Genomic DNA, 22,288 nt, shown 5'->3' with positions numbered 1-22,288 from the left:
TTGTTAGTATAGCAGAAGGAAGAGAAAGCTTACGCTGGGGTTCTTGCAGCCTAGATTGGCATGGCTGATGCAGTAGGGACTGTATCTTCTCTGTTCCCGTGTCCTCTATGAAAAGCAGTAATTACACTTTTAGAAAGCAGGCACATTAAGGTTGAACCTGCTTAAGAGGTGATACAGCACCTAGAGCCAATCATTTAAGAGAAAATTTAAATGCCTCTTACAAGTTAATATCCTTTCAAATATAAATGTCATTCCCTGATTAAATGGCCTCTTACTGCTTTCAGTGACCTTTTAAAAAATGTTGAATAATGGGCTCCTGCTAACTCGTCACCCTGTTGATCATGATGCCCTACCTCATTGGTCGTCCTTTACCAAAAGCCTTTCATCTCTAGGCTAGTGTTTGCTTGTATCTGTATACTCTGTCTCTAGCTCTTGATTGTTGGGGCTGAACCGAGGCCTTAGTATCCTCTCTGTGCCCTTGTGCTCATCCCCTAGACCTTGGCCTGGGGATCAGACCCAGGGCTTTGTGCATGCTAGGCAGGCCCTCTGTCACTGAGCTGCAGTAGTTCTAGCATCTATCTGAAATTCATCCTTCAGACTTAACTTCATTATTTCACCAACTCATTTAATTTACAACATGAGCCCAGTAGTTGTTGTTCTTTTATTTGTGTGCTCATTTGTGGTTCCCCTTCTGTATTCTAAGGTCCAAGAACAAAACAGCTGTAAATGTTGAGTTCACTGTTACACTAACAGTGACTATCCCAGTTTTAGGTACATAGAAGGCACTTTAGAAATATTTGCTAGTTTAATTAAGAATGCTTTGAATAGGGCTGGAAAGATGGCTCAGTGGTAAGAGCACAAACTCCTCCTTCAGAGGACCTGAGTTTAGTTCCCAGCACTGGGCTGTGTGAATAAGGCAGCTCACAACCATCTGTAACTTCACCTTCAGGGCATCCGACACCCTCTTTGACCTCCACAGGCAACTGAATGTACATGGTCATACTCCCACACAGCACACAGCACACTTTCCTGCCTGCCTGCCTGCCTGCCTGCCTGCCTGCCTGCCTGCCTGCCTTCCTTCCTTCCTGCCTGCCTGCCTGCCTGCCTGCCTGCCTGCCTTCCTGCCTGCCTGCCTGCCTGCCTGCCTGCCTTCCTGCCTGCCTGCCTGCCTGCCTGCCTGCCTTCCTACCTGCCTGCCTCCCTTCTTCTTCTCTCTCTCTCTTTCTCTCTTTCTTTCTCTCTCTCTCTTTCTTTCTTTCTTTCTTTCTTTCTTTCTTTCTTTCTTTCTTTCTTCTTTTTTTTTTTTTTCAAGTCAGGGTTTCTCTGTGTAGTCCTGGCTGTCCTGGAACTCCCTCTGTGGACCAGGCTGGCCTCAAACTTTATTAAAAAGATCTCTCTGCCTCTGTCTTTAGAGTAATGGGATTAAAGCGATGACACACATCCTTAAATAAAGTAAGTGTTTAACAAAAACAGAATGCTTTGTGTAACCATAGGTACTTATTATTTTATTTTTGGCATTGAAGAACATCAAACTTCTTGAGTAAGTGCTGTCATTCTGTAGAAGTCACATTAGAAAATTCAGTACATGTGTGTGCATTGTTTTCTTCTAAAAGCAATTCTTCAGCTGGGTATGGTGTCTTCTTATACCTGTAATCCCAGCCCTTAGGAGGCCAAGGCAGGAAGATAGGTGTGCATTTAAGGTCAGCCTAGGTTACATAGTTTAAGTCGCCTCGGGTTACAATGAGAGATTGTCACAAAAATCAGAACAAACAAGGAGCTTGCTCAGTGGTTTTCCAATTTTGAAGAAATAAAACACCTCTAAGACAGGGTAAAGCATGGCAAATAAGGTGATGAATGCCTGTAACTCAGAACTCTGGAAGCTGAGACAAGAGGATTACAAGTTTGAGACCAGCCTGGGCTATTAGAAGAGTTTTTGCTCAAAATAGCCCCCACCCCAAACAAAACAGCAAACAACAAATGAAGGAGCTTCCACAGGAGAATGAACAGGAACAATCACTAGACAGGAAGAAAATCAGGAGGAAGTAATGGTGGAGGTTAAAGGACAAGAGAAAAGCCACTGTGCCTGGAAGTGAGGATGGTAATGCAGATTTTCTAGCACAGGCCCAGGATATAGCTCTCAGCATTCCAAAAAAAAAAAAAAAAAAAAAAAAAAAAAAGATAAGAAAGAACTTTTGGTTCAGTTTCAAATATATATGACTTACTATGACAGAAGAGAGATTTGGTTTGAGGAGATAAAATTAAAATGCAGTTACTGAGTGCTGAAGACTGGAAATAAAAACAGGGCACTTAATGTGTTCGTGTGGGGCTTGTGGGAGGGAGGAAGGTAGATAGGAATGGTGACCAGGAGATGGGTATTAGTGTATTTTTGTAATGGAAGACGGTAGTTACAGGTGAGAGAGGGAGTTCAGTGAAGTTTATTAAGTAATTTGCCTTAGGCTCCTCATTGAGATGACAAGAAGATAAAATAGTTTTATAGACCCGTTTTGCTAGTTTGTCAGTAGAAAATTGGGGAATTTTCATCTTACAATTTAAAAAAGTTCTATGTCTCGTATACGGTTGTGTGGGCACATGCGTATGTCTGAGCCTGTTCCATGTGTTTAGACATCATGAAGCTCCCTTGCTTGCTGTTCTCATTCATTGAGGCAGGATCTCTCAGTTGAACTTAGAACTCTACTTCCTGGCTAGTCTAGCTATCCACTTTACACTCAGGATCTCCATCTTCAGGCCTTCCCAGCACTGGAGTTAACAGTGTGTGCACACCTGGCATTTGTATTGGTGCTGGGAATTGGAACTCCTGTCTCCATTCTTTATTATTATTTTATATTACAGTTTATTCACTTTGTATCCCGGCTGTGGCCCCCTCCCTCGTCTCCTCCCAGTCCCACCTTCCCGCTCTCATCTCCCCCTATGCCCCTTCCCTAGTCTCCTGATAGGGGAGGTCCTCTTCCCCTTCCATCTGACCCTAGCCTGTAAGGTCTCATCAGAACTGGCTACCTTGTCTTCCTCTGTGGGCTGGTAAGGGCTCTCCCCCATCAGGGGAATCCTGTCCTCATTTGAGGGGGGGGGGAGCAAGCACTTTATCTAGTGACCATCTGCCCAGCCTCCTCATCATAGAATTTGTTTTCTGTTTACTGACAAGATTTAAAAAAAAAACAAAAAAAACTGTGTGTGTGTGGGTGCATGCACGCATATGCACACACATGCACATGTGAGGCCAAAAGAGCATGTTGGATTCCCTAGAGCTGTAGTTGGAGGTAGTTATGAGTTAATCGATGTGAGTGGTAGGAACAAAACTTAGGTCTTCTGGAACAGTAGCAAGAGCTCTCCACCCTGAGCTAGCTCTCCAGTCCAAGACAAAAGTTTTTATTGCTGAAGTAGTACATTCTAGCTGAAGATTATTTATAAGGAGGCCAGGGCATGGTGACTTATACTTGCGATCCTAGTACTTAGTAGGGTAAGGGTAGGGAGCTGCTGTGGGTTTCAGGCCAGCCTGTGCTACATAATGAGTTTTAGAGCAGGCTGGGTTACTAATGAGACCCTGTGTCAAAAAAATAAAAGTTTTATTTTTATTTTCTTATTTTATGTGTATGAGTGTTTTGGGTGCATGTGGAGGCTAGAAGAGGGAGTCAGATCCCCAGGAATTGGAGTTACAAATCATTGTGAGCAGCCGTGTGGGTACTGGGAATTGAACCTGGGTCCTCTGGAAGAACAGTCAATGTTGTTTTTTTTTTCTCTCTTTCTCTCTCACTTTAATAATAAAATAAATCTAGAAATTAAAAAAAAAATGTGGGGTGGTAGCACACACTTTTAATCCGGACATTGGGGAGACAGAGACAGGCAGATTTCTATGAGTTCAAGGCCCCTTGCTCTGCATACTGAGTTCGTGGACAACCACAGCTACATAGAAGGACCCTGTCTCAAGAAAAAAATTGTGTGGGGTGTATGCATATTTTGCAGATGTGTAGAGTGTACATGTGGACAACAGAGGACAATGTTAGGTGAATTCCCCGACCCTTTTTTTTTTTCCTGTAATTGAGCCTCTCACTGAACCTAGAACATACCATTTGGCTGGCCTGCAAATCCTCAGGATCCTCTTTAAGTTCAATCACTGCCCAGCTTTTACCATGGGTGGTGGGTATCTTAACTCAGGCTCCCATGTTTGCACAGCAGGAACTTTACCCACTGAAGCAGCTTCCCCGGGGCCAATAGAAAAATTGACATTTTTTTTCTCGTAGCCCTATTATTTTGTAATTAATTGTTTATTTTCTGATGTATTTGCTTGGGCTTCTGAGATCATGAAGTCATTTTCACAGAAAGGTGTTTGCAAAAAGATTCAGGTTTTGTTTTTTTTTTGTTTTTTTTTTTTTTTTTTTTTTTTTTTTTGCTTTTTCGTAGGATCGTAACTATACATTATACTCTCCAGCAAGTATTTTTTATCATACATTTGGTGCTTTCTCAACCTTCCCTTACCTTTCAACAATTGTAATATTCCACAGACAAGATATGTTTGAATTTATTCTCAATGCCATTGAAGTTGGCTGTAATTTTTTTCTGTCTGGATCCTGTTTTTACTTTATAGATAACTGGTTTTATGTCAGTTTGACACAAGCTAGGCAATTTTGGAAGGGGGAACCTTTTAAAAATTGTATTTTTTTATTAATTACAGTTTATTCAGTTTGTATCCCAGCTGTAGCCCCCTCCCTCATCCCTTCTTAATCCCACCCTCCTTCCCTCATCTCCTCCCATGCCCCTTCCCAAGTCCACTTATAGGGGAGGCGTTCCTCCCTTTCCCTCTGACCCTAGCCTATCAGGTCTTGTCAGGACTGGCTACATTGTCTTCCTCTGTGGCCTGGTAAGGCTGCTCCCCACTCAGGGGGAGCTGATCAAAGAGCCAGCCACTGAGTTCATGTCAGAGACACTCCCTGTTCCCATTACTAGGGAACCCACTTGAACACTGAGCTGCCATGAGCTACATCTGTGCAGGGGTTCTAGGTTATCTCCATGCATGGTTCTTGGTTGGAGTATCAGTCTCAGATAAGACTCCTATGCCCATACTTTTTGGTTCTGTTGCTCTCCTTGTAGAGCTCCTGTCCCCTCCAGGTTTTGCTATCTCCCTCTTCTTTCATAAGGAAGAGGGAACCTTAATTGAGAAAATTCTTCCAGCAGGTTGGCCAGTGGGCAAGCCTCTGGTGTATTTTCTTGATTGATTATTGTTATGGGAGGGCCCAGCTCACTGTTGACAAGGCTACCTTGGTCTGGTAGTCCTGGGTGCTTTAAGTAAGTAGTCTGATGCCAGGGAGACAGAGGCAGAGGCTCTCTGTGAGTTCGAATGGATTTCTGTGAGTTCAAGGCCAGTCTGGTCTACAAAGTGAGTCCTGGACATCCAGGGGACATAGAGAAATCCTGTCTTGAAAAACAAAACAATACTTGAGGAGCAAGCCAGTAAACAGCACTTCTGGCTTCTGCTCCAGTTTCTGTCTCTAGGTTTCTGCTTTGGCTTCTCTCAGTGATGGATTTATAAGCTGTAAGATGAAATAAGCCCTTTTCTTTCCAACCTGCTTTTGGTCTTGTTTTATCATAGCATTAGAAACTCTAAGAGAAATAGTATCTCATTTTGTTTCAGAGAGCACAGAGTTCAGACCCCACATTTTTAATCCCAGCACATGCAAGGAAGAGACAGATGGAACTCTGGGAATTCATAGCCAAGCCTGATCTACATAGTGAGTCCCAGACAGCCAGGGCTGTCTCAAAAAACTACAAAAGTAAAATAAACCTTTAAAAGGGGGCTGGAGAGATGGCTCAATGACTAAGAGCATTTGCTACTCTTGGAGATTTGAGTTCAGTTCTTAGCACCCATGTCAGGTGGCTCACAACTATCTCTAACCCCAGTACAAATGTATTTAAAACCCTGCTCTGTCCTCTGAGTACATCAACACAGAAGGCATTCTTACACACACACACAAGTCTGATTCATTTTAAGCTGAGCTTTTGGGTTTTTTGTTTGTTTGGTTTGTTTTTGTTTGTTTGTTTTTTGTTTTTGTTTTTGGCTGTCCTGGAACTCCCCCTGTAGACCAGGCCAGCTTCAAATTCACAAAGATCTGCCTTCGTCTGCCTCCTGAGTGCTGGGATTAAAGGCATACAATGCTACCCATAGCTTGCATTAAACTTTAAGAAAAGTGTATATCTACATTTAGAATCTGTGTTTGTGTGTGTGTATGTATCTGTGTGCATATGAGACTCATGGATATGTGTGGTTTTCATAGAATTAACCTTTGTTTGTTTATGAAAAACCAGTGTGTCCATATTTTTGTCAGTCCTTTTTTGGGCATCTATTTCATTTCTTCTGTTTGTTTATCTCAACAGAACTCTAGTGTCTTGATTAATAGAACTTCAAAACAACTCAAGATATCTCCAACTTGTACATGTTAGTCAAGCATCTTACCACTGAGCTGCATTCGTAGCCCTAGCAAAGATGAGTTGTTGTTGTTGTTGTTTTGAAATAAAAGCAGATTTTTAAAGGCTTAATTTATTTGTATGTGGATGTGTTCATAGGAGTGACTGTATGTGCAAGTGCACGTGCTTGTGCGAGGGCAGGCCAGAAGAGGGCATCGGATACTTTAGAAGTAAGTTGCCCACATTTACAAGATACCTGGCTTTTTGTGGGGGTGCTGGGAGCAGAACTCCAGTCAAGATGACACAGCAAGCACTCTTCACATTGGAACTATCCCTCCAGCCCCAAATGTGACCTTTTAAGTGGAGAAATGGGGACAAATTTAAGAACTGAAATAGACTGATGAGCATTAAGGGGTGAGGATGATGAAAATGGGTGACATTAATTGGAATTGTGGAAGAGAGACAAAGTAGAACCAGAACCTGTAGCACTTTTGTTTTTAATTTTTTTATGTAATATATGTTGGTGCCCACAGAGGCCAGAAGAGGACATTATGTATATGGGCACACATTCATGAGGTATCTGTGGAGGCCAGAAGAGGATGTTGGATGCCCTGGAGCTAGAGTTACAGGTGGTTGTGAGCCAACTGCCATGGGTGCTGGGAACCAAACTTGTCCTCAGAAGTAAGAAGAGCAATACATAGTGCTCTTAATAGAGTCATCTCTCTATTCCCCTTTTCTTTGCTTTAAAGACATCCCTCTTATAAATAGTATCTTGGTGCAGGGCAGCGGTGGTGAATGCCTTTAATCCCAACATTTGGGAGGCAGAGGCAAGTAGATCTCTTGAATTTGAGGCCAGTCTGGGTGACAGAGCAAGTTCCAGGACATCCAGGGCTACTCAGAGAAACTGTGCCTTGAAAAACATATGTATGCGTATTGGATAAAATAAATCAAGCTTGATAACCTCTTAGGTTTATTATAGCTTTACTATATGATTTTTGTTTTAGCTGAATTAAATTATAAGCCTTTTGCTTACAGTCAGATTTTTCTATAGTATTTGTGTTTAGTTTTTGAGACAGCGTTTTGTTGCCCAAACCGGCTTCAGATTTTCTGTGTATCAAGATTGACCTTGGGCTACTGACCTTTCTATCTCCGCCTCCCAAGTACTGGGATTACATGTGTACACTACCTTGCTTGGCTTAGAATTGAAGTTTCTTAACTATGATGCGACTGTAAAGGTTCAAATAAATGAGTTCACTATAATGTGTGACATATTTATTAAATAATAAACAGTTGATTTATTCATTAGGAAAATAGACACTTATTTACTGCATTTAGATCATTTTTCTCCCTTTTCTGGTAAGAATTAAAGATAGTAAGAACAAAAGACTTTTTTGTCACCTGAGAAAGGGTGGAGATTCTCCCACCAACAAGTAAGCAGTTAATTCTGCAGAGGTAGACTTGGTGTCCTAACTCTGGTCTGACACTGTCAACCTTGGAACGGCATTAGATCCTACAGGTTGAGTAAAAGTCCTTAAAATTGTCCTTCCCCAGATCTGAGGTTCCCCTTCTAAGTCTGGTTGTTTTGCTTGTGGTTTTGACCAACTGGCCATGAATAGCTTCCTTCTCCTCACTTCTGTATTCATTTGTTTTGAATGGCTCACAAAATTCATGGGAAAATAATTTAGGATTTGGTGGTTATCAAGGATGTTGCAAAGGGTACAGGTGAAGAGTTGCATAAGGGTTAGGGATATAAGGTTTCCATGCCTTTTCTGAGGAACCACAGTGTCTACAGGGATCTGTCCTTTTGGGTTGTCATGGAGACTTTCTTTGCGTAGTCATGATTGAAGTAGGTGGAAATAATGACTAGAAAGAAAGGAGTATGAAAACCCAATGCATCTTCTCATTCCTAATCCTCTGGACCTCTGATGGCATTCATGCTGAACAGTAGCAGACTGTTCTCATGAATTGAGATTTGAGGGGTGATGATCTTATGATCTACTGCCAAACAAATTAGAGCTGAGAATTTTTTTATGGTCATTTTCAAAGCTGGGACTATGAGAGTATATTTTGATTTGTGTGACTTACCTTGGGGGAGGAGAAATTTTAATTTCTATGGTCTGCTTTGGGGAGAAAAGGGAGAAGATAAAGGTGAAACAAAGGCCCTGCTTACTGAAGCTTATTCTGGTCTTTTAGGAAGGAACTATGGCTGTGTGAGTAAAGAGCCAGAACCATGGCCAAAATCTATGTGTATCATAATATCACAACCACATGAATTATCAAATCATCTTATTGTCAGCTTTTGTCTTGGGCTCAGTTTTTATGTGAGACACTAGAGAATTCTGCTGAGGATAAAGGTTAAGATTTTAGATTTATGGCTTTGTTTTCTTTTTTCTTTTTGGTTTTTCCAAGACAGGGTTTCTCTGTGTGATCCCTTGCTGTCCTGGATCTCTCTTTGTAGACCAGGCTGGCCTCAGGTTCACAGATACTGCCCGTCTCTGCCTACCAAGTGCTGGGATTAAAGGCTTGAGCCTCCAGCTCACGTCTCATTCATTCATTCATTCATTCATTCATTCATTCAGGTTTTTTAGTTTTGTTTTGAGACAGGGTTTCTCTGTGTAGCCTTGGCTATGCTGCACTCACTTTGTAGACCAGGCTGGCCTCAAACTCGCAGTGATCCACCTGTCTCTGCCTCTCTTGAGTGCCGGGATTAAAGGCGTACACCACCATGCCTGTCTCATTTCTCTCTTTTGAAGCAGAGTTGGGGTTTTATGAAGTAGAGTATCTGCTTTAGCATAAAGGTTAAGAGAGACACTTGAAGAGAAACAACACCAAAAAACATAAGTGTGAGCTTCTGAGAGACTGTTGCCAGTTTGTACATTTTGGATTGCATGATTGCTGCCAGTACTTGGTAAAATGGTGAGAGAAACACTGAATAGTCTCATTTCTAATAAGTTTTAGACAAATTTTATGTGGAGAGCCTTGAATTAAATTGTCTACAGTTTATTAAAATTAGCATTAACCCTTTCTGCTGAATACCATGTTACACAGTGATTTAAGAAAACAACTTAGCAAATATTTTTCTTTCTGGCTACATGGACATCACTAAGAAAAATGTTTCGTCTTAAATACTTAATGTGTGCTCCCTTAGCTTCTTGGTTTGCAGTTTACTTAGCTTGTGTTAACTTGTAAATAACTAATCCAGGTGGCTAACAAGATGAAACCAAAACCTGTTTTAAGGTGTTTTGAAGATCACTGTGCTAATCATTGGATAGGATCCATTCTAATTAGTGACTTTCTTAGTTTGCTTTAAAAATTATTTTTTTAACTATTTTTCTTGATTTTTATCCAGGTTACAAAATGTCCTCCTATGCTTGAAACCTGCAGACTACATGTTCTTCAAGAACTGATCAGTGGTTTTTCATCTTCTGGAAGTAAATTAAAAGCATAAATATGGTGCCAAAACTCCTTCTTCTCTGATTGTGGTTGATTTGGACATACTTCTGTGCTAAAGAGAAGTATACACACTGAGGTCACTCATTGTCCAGAGACTACCGTGCAGGATCATGGACCATTCTAACAGGGAAAAGGATGACAGACAGCGGACAACTAAAGCCATGGCACAAAGGAATACACACTGTTCCCGACCATCTGGCACCACAACATCCTCTGGGGTTCTCATGGTGGGACCCAACTTCAGAGTTGGCAAGAAGATAGGGTGTGGGAACTTCGGAGAACTCAGATTAGGTAAGAGCTTGGTTACATCTGTGGCTTCTGCTGACAAAAGTAACAATTACTGTACTCTGTTGGGTTTCAAGATAAGCATTGGTGCTTTGCCTACGTGTATATATGTGTGAGGGTGCTGATCCCTGCAACTGGAAGTTATACACAGTTGTGACCTACCATGTGGGTGCTGGGAATTAAACCTGGGTCTTCTGAAAGAGTAGTTAGGGCTCTTAACTGCTGAGCCATCTCTCCAGCCCTGGCTTTTCTTTTTTCATGTGTGACAAGATTTTTAATTTTCCACCAATGTAGAGTATGTCTTTATTAATGTTTACATTTTAAAAGTTATTATTATTATTATTTATTGGTTTGTCAAGACAAGGTTTCCCTGTGTAGCTCTAGCTGTCCTAGATCTTGCTTTGTAGACCAGGCCTGCCTCTGCCTCCTGAGATTAAAGGAGTTCATCACCGTGCCCCGCTGTAAAAATGTTCTTTTTTGGTTTTTCAAGACAGGGTTTCTCTGTGTAGCCTTGGCTGTCCTGGACTCACTTTTAGACCAGGCTGACCTCAGATTTACAGAGATCCACCTGCCTCTGTCTCCCCAAGTGCTGGGATTATAGGCATGTGCCACCGTGCCTGCTGTAAAATTTTTTTATATTTAATTTTGAGACATATTTTGTTCTGTGGCCCAGGCTGACTTTGAACTCATTATATAGCCCACACAGACCTCAAAGTTGTAACTCTCCTATCTCAGTCTCCTGAGTGCTGGCATTATAAGAAAACATCATCACACCAAATACGAATTTGTGAATAGTAATGAATAATGACAGAATTAATCAGCTGGAAGATAAGAGATTGAAAAGAATGTATACTGGAACTTATATGCTTTTTAATATGCTATGCTATATTAATGGAGAATTGAAATTTTTTTGTTAACTTATTTTTGAGACAGGGTCTCCATTCAGCCCTGACTGGCCTAAAACTTACTATGTAGACCAGGCTAACCTTGACCTTCTGGATATCCCTGTGGTCTTAGACCCCTCTTCTTCCCAAGTGCTGAGAGTACAGGCATGTTACCGCCACCCCAAACAGAAAATATGTGCAGCTACCCAAAAGAGGCCAGAAGAGGACATTAGATCCCACGGAGCTATAGTTACAGGTAGTTGTGAGCCACCGTATGTGGGTGCTGGCAACTAAATTAGGGCCCTCTAGAAGAACAGCAAGCACTCTTGACTGTTGAGCCTTTTCTCCAGCCCCTAAGTAGTAGTTGAAGGTATGGATTATTATGAAATTAACCATAAGAAACTTTGACCTTTGGACCATTGTGAGGGTAGGAACATGAACTGATTGGGTGTTTGTTTTGTTTTGTTTTTTAACTTATGCTACTTTTGATGATTCTTTAAAAAAATGAAAATATTATATAGATATGATTACCTTTTTCAATCCTTAGCAAAACATCCTCTCCTAGCTGCATACCTCCAGGTCTGGAATTGAATTGAAAGATGCTAAGAATGAAACCATTTTTCAGTATAGAAGGCTGGCAACTTGGAATTGACCTGACTAGGGTAATAAAAAGGCCTTCATAGTTAGAACTGTGTTCCTGCTCTGATTTGCTAAGCCAGACACTCCTGAGAATAGAAGGTGTGTGATTTCACACTGCATGCCTTCCTGACAATTACTTAAACGTTAAGGTTTGATTGCTTTAGCAATTAGTTTTGCAAATATTCATTCACTTAATGGATTGACTTTGTTTTACCGTCACCGTACTGCTTGCATTAGATATGTTATGGAATAAACACAAAATTATGGCTGAGAGGCAGTTTCTAATACATAAACTTGAATATTCTCAGAGCCCAAAATGGCTTAATTTCTTTTAAGCCAAGACAAACCGTAGCTACAGGAACTGGAAATTTGTTTTCTTGAACTCTAAGATTTATATTACAAGTTTACATGAAAATAAAAAAGTCCATTCAGTAAAAAAAGATAAATTTGAGCCTGGTGGTGGTGGCGTAAGGCTTTAATCCCAACACTGATGAGGCAGAGACAGGTGGATCTTTGTGAGTTCAAAGCCAGCCTGGCCTACAGAGTGAGTTCCAGGACAGCCAGAGCTGTCACACAAAGAAACCCTGACTGGAAAAACAAACAAACAAACAAAATGTAGCCCTTTTCTTCTTTAAGAGTACTAGATTTTTTTCCCCCTCTGGTGAATCTAGATTAATTTTGGTATTTCTTTTTATTTTTTAAAAGACTGTCTCTCTCCTGTGGAAGCACACACCTTTAGTCCCAGCACTTAGGAGGCAGAGGCAGATAGATCTTGAGTTCAAGGACAGCCTGGTCTACAGATACAGTTCCAGGACAGCCAGGGCTACACAAAAAAGCATAGTCTTTTTTCAGACTAAATACTCTTGCTTCAGCTTCCAACATGCTGTGGTCATAGGCTGACACATCTTCTTTTGACTTTTGTAGTTAGAAGAAAGGACTTACCTTTCTCTTCAGCTGCCTTTATCCTTGTATTAACCATAGAGTAGAGTAGGTTGTCTGACATCCTTCTCTCTTTCTGTAGTCTAAGGAGAAGATTGTGCAGAAAACAAGATTTAAGGTAAAAAAGGTCACTCATAAACAGTATGTACACCTCTGTTTGAGCTCTTCTGTGTCAGGTGTGTGGGTGTGTGCTCAACACACACACATACACACACACTTGTCTTTCACTGTGTACATGTGGAGCTGAGAGGATAGCTTTGTTGAATCAGTTCTCTTTCCACCTTGAATGGGTTCCAGGGATCAAACTTGTGCTGTCAAGCTTTAATGGTAAAAACTTCAGCTGCTGAACGTCTTCACTGAGCCCCAAATTCCTTTGTAAGAATTCATTACGTTGCTCACTATCTAAAGTAAAAATGTTCATTTCTGTTCTGTAAGTGAATTCTCCTTACTTGATCTTTCTTTCTTCATCTCTTTCTTTTTTTAAGATTTATTTATTTATTTATTATTTATACAGTGTTCTGCCTGCATGCCAGAAGAGGGCACCAGATCTCACTAAAGATGGTCATGAGCACCATGTGGATGCTGGGAATTGAACTCAGGACCTCTGGAAGAACAGCCAGTATTCTTAACCTCTGAGCTATCTCTCTAGCCCCTTCATTTCTTAATATGTTTTATTTGTTCAGGCTCCTCTCAAAATTGCTGTGTAGCCTAGGCTGGCCTTCAATCTCTGATTTTTGCCTTTTATTTCCCAGATGTTGGTATTACAAATATGTGTCATGGTGCCTGCCTCTCCTTTCAAGTTCAGGAATTTTTTTTTCTGAGTATTTTTAGTTATTTATTCAGTAATTTATCAGGTGGACAAGAGGGTAACTTATGCTTCCTTTGTTCTTTCCTTATGTGACAACTGTAGCAGTGTCATATAAGCAGTGTCTTATAAGCAGTGGCCTTAATGTTTAAGTAATAGACTCCTCTTCTCCCAACCCCCCAAAAAACCTTGCAGAATTAGTCCACCCTTCCCCTCCTTAGTCTCATTACTTATTCTCACTTTCACCTTTCTTAAAACATTGTTTCTCTATGTAGTATCTTGCCTCAGAGCTATGCTTTTGGCTCTCAGAATCTTTTTGCCCACTGTTTTACGATGATCTCTTAGCCTAGCCTTGGTGGTGGTGGTAGGGGAGTACTATAAGTGTCTCACTTAGAGTTAAGTCCTCCACAGTCTGTTCGCTGCACTCAGTTGTGGGTATCCATATAATTGCCATCTATAAAAAAAAGAAGCTTCACGGATGATGTCTGAGAAATGTACTAATCTGTAGATACGAAGATAAGAACTGAGGAAGCCGTTTTATTACTATGCCCATTTAGCAGAATAATAAATAGTATTACGTTCTCTCCTCCAGCTCGTGACCTGGGCAGCCATCTGTTTTGGCCCTAGTTTACAGTACCAAGCAGTCATGAGTCTCATCGTGTAGAGCAGACTTTAAATCCGATCAGAAAGGTGCTGGTTACTCCCTTAACGTCTAAGCCACTATTACACTAGTGGACATATCTTTCCAGGCCAGTCATTACTGTAGCTCATAGGGTTCACAGCTGGGTAAGCTGATGATTACTCTTCTTTCCCAGCAGTATACATGGAAGGGATGACAGGGTAGAGGAGATAGGAAAGGGACAGATAGCTAATACTAAAGACCTTTGATAAAGTCTTATAGGAACTTATTTTACCATAGGCTATCAATTTTTTAAATGCCAGGGCCAGATATAGGTTACCTCTTTTTGAGTTGATGGTCAGTGGGACTGTGTATACCAGCTCCTCTCGTTCCCAGTTACCAGGAATTGCCATTGTTTGTGGTTACCCTCCAAAACTTGATAATGAGACCCTGTTTCTGAAGACTGGAGAGATGGCTCAGCATTTAATAACTCTTAATCTTCTTACAGAGGACCTGGGTTCAATTTTCAGCACCCACACAATGACTCACAACCGTTCATAACTCATAACTTCCAGGGATCTGATGCCCTGTTCAAGCCTTTCAAGGGCATCTAGACATGCATGTGATGCGTAAACATGAAGAAAGCACTCTCTTACATGTGTGTTTACAAGGAGAGACAGACCAATTGAGACCCTATTGCTGAAGACACTACCTACTCAGTCATAGGACATGACGAAATCAAGCTGTTACCAACCTGGAAGTTTCATCACTGCTGCTTAACTTTCCTAGTAATGGAAAGATTTTTTTTTTTTTTTTTACTTATTTCCGTCTCTCTCTTTCTTCTGTTTGTTTGTTTGTTGTTTGTTTCAAAACAGGGTTTCTCTTTATGTAGTCCTGGCTAACCTGGAACTCACTCTGTGGACCAGGCTGGCCTCAGACTTACAGAGATCCACCTGCCTCTGCCTCCCAAGTGCTGGGATTAAAAATGCATGCTACCACCACCCTGCTGAAAGATTATTTCTAGGCAGCTCAGTCTCCAAATGGGAGAACAGGGGAACATGAACTGTCTCTGACATGAACTCAGCGGCTGGCTCTTTGATCACCTCCGGGATGGGGGGGGGCAGCCTTACCAGCCCACAGAGGAAGACACTGCAGCCAGCTCTGATGAGACCTTATAGGCTAGGGTCAAATGGAAGGGGAGGAGGACCTCCCCTATCAGTGGGCTGGGAGAGGGGCATAGAAGGAGAAAAGGAAGGAAGGGTGGGATTAGAAGGGGTAAAGGGAGGGCCTACAGCTAAGATACAAAATGAATAGCTTGCTCAAGACCCCAGTTTTGAGGCCCCAACATGGGCATGATTGCACACACACTTCTAGTCCCAGCTCGCCCAAGTTTTTTATTTGTGTGTGTGTTTGTGTTTGTGTTTGTGTGTAAGGCAGGATGTCTTTGTTCAGCCCTGCCTGTCTTGGAACTTGCTTTGTGGACCAGGCTGGCTTCAAACTCACAGAGTTCCACCTCCCTCTGTCTCCCAAGTACAGGCCCATGCCAAAGTGTGCCCTTGAAAAATTAGTCCATGAAACAGATCTGTTATAAGGAGGTTTATTGGAGAAAGAGAGAGGAGTGAGGAATTGAAGAAGGGGTACAGGCAGATAAGTAGACAGACATGTAGACAGGCAGACAGACAGGAGAAGAGCCATGAGGATAGAGAGAGAAGGAGGGGCAGAGAGGGAGAGAGGACTGCCAAGGACGAGAAAGGGAGAGAGAGAGAGAGAGAGAGAGAGAGAGAGAGAACGAGAACACACTGGAACAGAGAGAGCTGAGGTGGTATATCAGGCTGCACACGCCTGTCCCACCTGGTGTAGGTAACAGGTCATGATGTAAGCAATTGCTAGGTCCCTGAGGGCAGGCCAGCAGAATCGCCTGTACGCTAACATCTCTCCCTTTGTGTTTAAATAAAAATGAGAAACTAGGAAGGGGTAATGGTGGGGCGGGAGTGGGATGCTGTGTCCTCTAGACTATTTCCTGCTGTTGGTGGTGACATCATCTTTGGGGACCCTAAGAAAATTGGGATGCTGGCCAAGTCCTGGGAGAGTAGTTTATTTGACTCAGGCTTTGTGGGACCATCCGGGTCTAGGAAAGTGCAAGTCCAGTTGAGGCAATCTTTGGGGCTGGACTGGAACACCTGTGGGTAACTGCTTTGGGGCTGTTCTGGATGCAGATTTTAAGGAACACCTGGACTTGGCAGGATGCTGGGGCAAATATAATATATAAATATATATTATTTTAAATATATATAAATATATTTATATATTCTTATTTTATATAATATATATTAACAAATATAAATATATTTAAAATATATTTATATGATATAAATATAAATTTCTATAAATATAAATATTATAAATGAAGATAATATGTTATCTGTATATTTTTATGATATATATTTATATTATATAAATATAAAAATTTCTATAAATATAAATATTATATAAAGATAATGTTATCTTTATATCTTTATAATATATTTATAGTATATAAATATAATATATCTATAAAGGTAAGCGGGTAGGGAGAGATTTTTTTTCTTGGGTGTGCCTTTGAAACTTGAGTTCCAGACCTAGGGAAGGGGAGAACCCCATCCTCTGGAGTAAGCACAGTGGGGACCTCAGGCTGCTGACTGACGGGGGGCTCTTACCTGGAGCCCGTTTGACCTGTGAGAGGTGGGTCCAAGTGGATTATCTGAAGCTCACAAGAATCTTTTTAAGTTTACAAAAAATAAGTTTTAGACATGTTCGACTTACCATTGTTTGTAATCTGTACTGAAATTCACATTGTGGAGAAAGGCAGTAGAGACACATCTTTGTGTCATTGTAGAGGCTTGGGAGATAATTTGGGGTTAAAAGCACGAAGGTGAGCTCAAAGACAGACTGCTGAGCAGAAAGGGCAGGAGCTCGTTCGGTTCTCAGTATGGCTACCGACTGAAAGAGGAGCTTCTCCTTCAGAAGATGGGATGTATTTAGATGTAGCCCAAAGAGAAACACAGTCTACACTTCGAAGACAACCAAAGAAAAGTGAAAATCTTGAGCTTGTGACTGTGCTAGTGGATCATATGGTAGAAGGCTTTACCAGAGATAGACTAATAATTTATTAGAACTCTAACTGTTTAAAGTCATAATACAACAGTAGCATAGTGAAGGGAAGAAATCTAAAGCATTTTTTCATTTTTTTTTTTAATACCCTAAGCCACTTTCTTAGCACCATTTAAGCTTTCATTTCCATTTACCAATCTTAAAACACCTTCTTAGATCCTAAAATATTTTCTTAGGTCCTCATAACTTCAGCTTCTGTATCCTGAGGCCTTACTTAAATTCACATCTTTTTTCCTATCCAATTATTTACCATGAGACACAGGTAGTTGATTGCTGGGAGCAGTCATTGTAAAGTGAGTTCCTTTAGATAAAGGAATAGTAAAAGTTCCATCTGAAACCTGTTTACCTTTTAACATGAAGCCTGTAAGCAAGGCAAACTAGTTTTAAGTAGCTCATGAATTGATCAGTGAACTTACACGGTGGTACATTACCTTGGGGTAAGGAGCTTGTTGCCTGTTCTTTTTCAGCTGTCAAGCTATAGTTAGCTTAGCTGTCAATGTGATCAGAGACCTGAGAAGGATAAATTATAATCTTAATGGCCTATGTATCCATTAAAATAACAGAGACTAGTCCATAGTCCACTACCGAGACAGTTGTCCTAGGTTCCTGTGGTCTCCATAGCAACATGGACAGTGGCAATCTGGCAATCAGACCCAGAAGATAAGAGAACATGAGAGAGACGTAACTCTCCTTGTCAGGCAACATAGAACAATTAACTCTCCGGGTGTCCTATTTGTCCACAGTTCAGGCCATGCCCTAGCAGTGGTCAAGGCATTGGGGCAGTCTTTCTCAGTGGTTATCGTATCCTAATCCAGGTGGATTTCTTGTTGTTGTGCCCATATTTTCTTGGAGACCTTGTGGGGGTCACGGTTGGGATTTGGGCGTCTGTCACATTAGGTTTAAACATCTTAAATGGCATATTCAGCAAGTCTCTGACAGGCTTGGGGGCTAGTGCCTACCAAGCATGTTCAAGTTAGACAATCTGTCACTTTTTAGTTATCTGCTGTAACCTGCACCTTGTAAACATGAAACAGGAAGCTGAATAAGGCTTCTTCCTGTAATTAATTACGTTAGTACTTAGCATGACTACAGATGTAGTTCTGAACTCATTGAAGGATTTGGTCATTTATAAAGTTATTGACTACAAGCTTGTACTTCTTAGTTACCCTTAACAGTTTACAATAATTCAGTAGCTTTCATGAGATTAGGACTTTATGTTTTAACTCCGTTAGGTTTAGATATAAAAATCACGACTGATTTGAAGCTCTTCTAGTATCAAAATAAAACTTTTTAATTCATAAGCATAGACCATAACTAGACCGGTAACTTTTCTGACTTTTATTTGGTGTGTAATTATGGAATATAAAAGTGTCTTTGGAGACATGTTTTTTGTTTGTTTGTTTTTAAGATTTAGTGACTTAGTTACTTAATGTATGAGTACTTTATCTGCACGTACACCTTCACACCAGAAGAGGGCACCAGAGCTCATTATAGATGGTTGTAATCTACCATGTGGTTGCTGGGAATTGGACTCAGGACTTCTAGAATAGCAGCCAGTGCTCTTAACTGCTGACCATCTCTCCAGCTTGAGATCTGTTTCTTTGATGAGCTTATATATTGCTGTTTTTAGTCAGGATGGTGGTGAGATCATGATGTCCACCTTCTTTATCCCATAACGAAGATGGCAAGCAGCCACGCGTTGTTTTTATCCCAGAATGGAATCATGTCACATTGTTTAAGATTATGTAAGCACAGATTTTCAATTACTAACCCTGAGTTAGGAGTTTTAAGTTAACATTTTGCTATAAATATTACAGATTTTTAACCATATCCAATATAAGTCAGTAACCCTGTAGTTTTTGACCCCAGGCTTTAAAAACATGCCTGGGTCTGAAAAATGGTGAACAAGAGCCCATTTTTAGAGCCAGCAATAAATTAGAACAGTGTAGAACAGCATAAGACAATTTTATATTACCTGTGTTTAAATGTTAGATTAGATTAGATCCAGTGGCCAGAAAGCTCAGAGGTAAATTCTAAGCCTAGGCAGCTGAGGCTTCTCCTGCTTTATTTTTGTTTGCTTTTCCGGGTTCCTCTTCCTGAAATGATCCTACCCATCCTTCAGCTGTTAAAATACTGCTTGTTCTTTGATACTTTGTGGAGGAGGAGAGGTCAAAGGGGGGAAATTCAACTGAGACTTCCCTGGTTCTGTCATCTACAGTAATTGTTTTCTTTCTGTTCATAATGCTGTCCAGATTTATTCCTTTGCTGAACGTGACTACCACATCGGTTCACCTTAACTATTAGATCTCTTCTTTGATCCTACCTCTTAAGTACACCCCTGATCTAAGTTTATTTATTTATTTTTTCTAGAGATAGGAGAGTTGAGACAAGAGCTCATATAGCCCAGGCTGACCTTAAACCAGTGTGTAGCCAGGGATGACCTTAAATTCCTGATTCTTCTGCCTCCAACCTTTTCCAAGCTTAAATTTCTAGTTTTGAAACTGTGGCGTTTCTTCTCGTTTTGCTTAATGCCATAATAATTGAGAAATAGTAAGGTTGCATGTATGTGGGGACATAAAGGAGAGAAGCAGGGGTGGATTTGGTTGGTTTTCTCTTTTTAAAAACAAAACATAGTCTCTTGTGTAGCTTAGAGTTTTTGATTCTCAAGCTCTTTTTGTCCTGGTCCTGCTGGTTTTCATTATCTATGTTTAGCTTTTTACTTAGCTCTGGCTTCATATATGGGAGCCCAGTTAGAAAATCCACCTTTCTCATGACCTTGTAAGCTAATGTCACTAAATATATACATTCTCTTTTTCCCTTAGGAAAAAATCTCTACACCAATGAATATGTAGCCATCAAACTGGTAAGTAGAATGTGTGTGTTTGTGGTCTTTGTGTTCGGGCGTTTTTGTTGCTAATGTCTTCTTACAGGAAATCATGGTAGGCATTCACAATAATACTGCTATTTTTACTGTGCATATGATGCCAGATAGTCGTTTTTCCTCCATCAGGATGTTATAGTAATAAATCACTATATGCCGTGTGATGTATAAATGGTATACTAACTATAGTGCTAGCAAAGATGAGGCAAAAGTTAATTGATTGAAAAAAATAGCTGAAGGAACAAGTAATTCTCTGGACTCTTTTGTGGTCCCAGATTGATATCTAATTTTGTTGTTAATGCTTTTTATTTTATGTGTATAAGTGTTTTGCCTGTGTGTGAGAGAGACAAGACAGAGAGAGAAAGAGAAAGGGAGAGAAGCATTTTGTATATGTATAGTGCCCAGAGAGACCAGAAGAGGGTGCTCCAGTCCCCTGGACCTGGAGTTAAGGGATGGCTGTGAACTACATTGTTGGTGCTGGGAATTGAACCTGGGTCATCTGCAAGAGCAACAAGTACTTTAAACCACTGAGCATTTTTCTGGAGCCTTATGACATCCATTTTTTAAATATAAGGTATTTACTAATATATTTAACCGAAAAAAAATCTGACCATCTCGTTGATGCTTTAAAGCAGTGCTTCTCAACCTTTCTAATGCTGTGATGCTTTTATATAAACTATTGTGGTGCCCCCCACAATAAAATTTTTTATTGCTACTTCATACCTGTAATTTATTACTTTTATGAATCATAATGTAAATATTTTTGGAGATAGAGGTTTGCCAAAGGGGTCACAATCCACAGGTTAAGAACAACTACTTTAAAAAGTTGTCAAGCCAGGTATGGCAACACGCTTTCAGCACACGCTTTCAGTTCCAGTGCCTGAAAGGAGGCAGGAGTATCAGCATCATCTTCAGGTATATGTTGAGTCTGAGTTTAAGAAGCAGGTGGATCTCTGTGAGTTAGAGGCCAGCCTGGTCTTCATAGTGAGTTGCAGGCCAGCTGGGGCTACAAAGTGAAACCCTGTTTCAAAAACACAAAACAAAACAAAAAGCTGTCAAACTCGTTATGGTGGTGCATGTCTGTAACTCCAAGGATTGGGAGGCAGAGGCAAGAGATCAGGAACTCAGCATCATCCTAAGATGCATAGCTAATTAGAGGCTAGCCTGTGCCTTGAGACCTAGCTCTTTTTGTTTGTTTGTTTTATTTTTCACAAGGTTTCTCAGTGTAGCTCTGGCTATCCTGAAACTCACTCTGTAGACCAGGCTGGCCTCAAACTTACAGAGCTCCACCTGCCTCTGTCTCCCTAAATGCTAAGACTAAAGGTGTGTGCCACCCTAACTCAAGAAACAAACAAACAAAACTCACAAAAAACGTCCTCTCTGGTTCTGCTTAGTCTTTTTGTCTTCTTTAGATTGTCAGTTTGTGGGGCTGTTAAGGTTCTTTTGTGAGTCATAGTTGCCAGGTTAGTTTCTCTATGAAGGAGAGAACAGTCAGAGAGATTTAAAACAGGCAACTTGTTAAACTCCCAGCTCTGTTCCCATTTTTGAGTTGTTTCATGTAATTCAGGCCAGCCTTAAACTCAAACTCCATGTATACCTGAAGAGCACAGTGAAATCCTGATCCTCCTGTACCTTCTGGGACTTCAGGTGTGTGACACCATGCTCAGATTTGGGTTTGTTCGTTGTTGTAATAGAGCTTGATCCTAGGACATCATGTGTGCTAGACAGGCACTCTGCCACCAGCCTATATCACAACACACACACGCACTTTGCTGTTGTTGTTTTTCGTGTCTGAAACTGGAGCTCATGTTGTAGCCCTGGCTGGCCCAGTTCTCAGTGGGTAGTCAGGCTGACTGTAACTGTGCTAGAGGAGCATCAGTGCTGGGATTGCATGCTTGTGCAACTGTCCTTGCTTTGATTTTGTCTTTGCTTGGAGTTCTTAGTAGAGAAACTAGAGCAGGAAAAGAGGCAGAGTGTGCAGTGATGCAGGTCGCCTATCTTCTAAAAAGAGTAAGGGATTAATTATCTGCTTGTTCTGCTGTGGAGATATTTAGTTGTAGGAAGGTATGCTCTAGTGTATTTGCCCTTTGCCTTTTTCTATTTCACACAGAATGTCTATAAGTACCTAAGGCTACTCAACAGGCAGAAGCAGCCCTCACAACACTGAAAGCCACATGTGTTAGTGGCCACTTGGAATCCCAGCACTGTGGAGGCTAAGG

General features: G+C 40.9%; 1 protein-coding gene across 4 annotated transcripts in view; it reads left to right on the top strand.

Annotated features, from left to right (window-relative positions):
- Positions 1-22,288, top strand: part of Csnk1g1 (casein kinase 1 gamma 1) — a 118,185-nt gene that overhangs the window by 24,321 nt on the left and 71,576 nt on the right. For all 4 annotated transcript variants that reach the window (XM_021644224.2, XM_060384867.1, XM_021644223.2 and 1 more), the window contains exons 2-3: positions 9,764-10,158; positions 20,011-20,051. In XM_021644224.2, coding sequence (XP_021499899.1) covers positions 9,978-10,158; positions 20,011-20,051 — 222 coding nt within the window. In that variant the 5' untranslated portion in view covers positions 9,764-9,977. The remainder of the gene's footprint in view (positions 1-9,763; positions 10,159-20,010; positions 20,052-22,288) is intronic.

The sequence above is a fragment of the Meriones unguiculatus genome, chromosome 6 (assembly GCF_030254825.1).
Source record: "Meriones unguiculatus strain TT.TT164.6M chromosome 6, Bangor_MerUng_6.1, whole genome shotgun sequence".
Taxonomy (NCBI): Eukaryota; Metazoa; Chordata; class Mammalia; order Rodentia; family Muridae; genus Meriones; species Meriones unguiculatus.
This window is presented reverse-complemented; position numbering and strand designations above follow the sequence as displayed.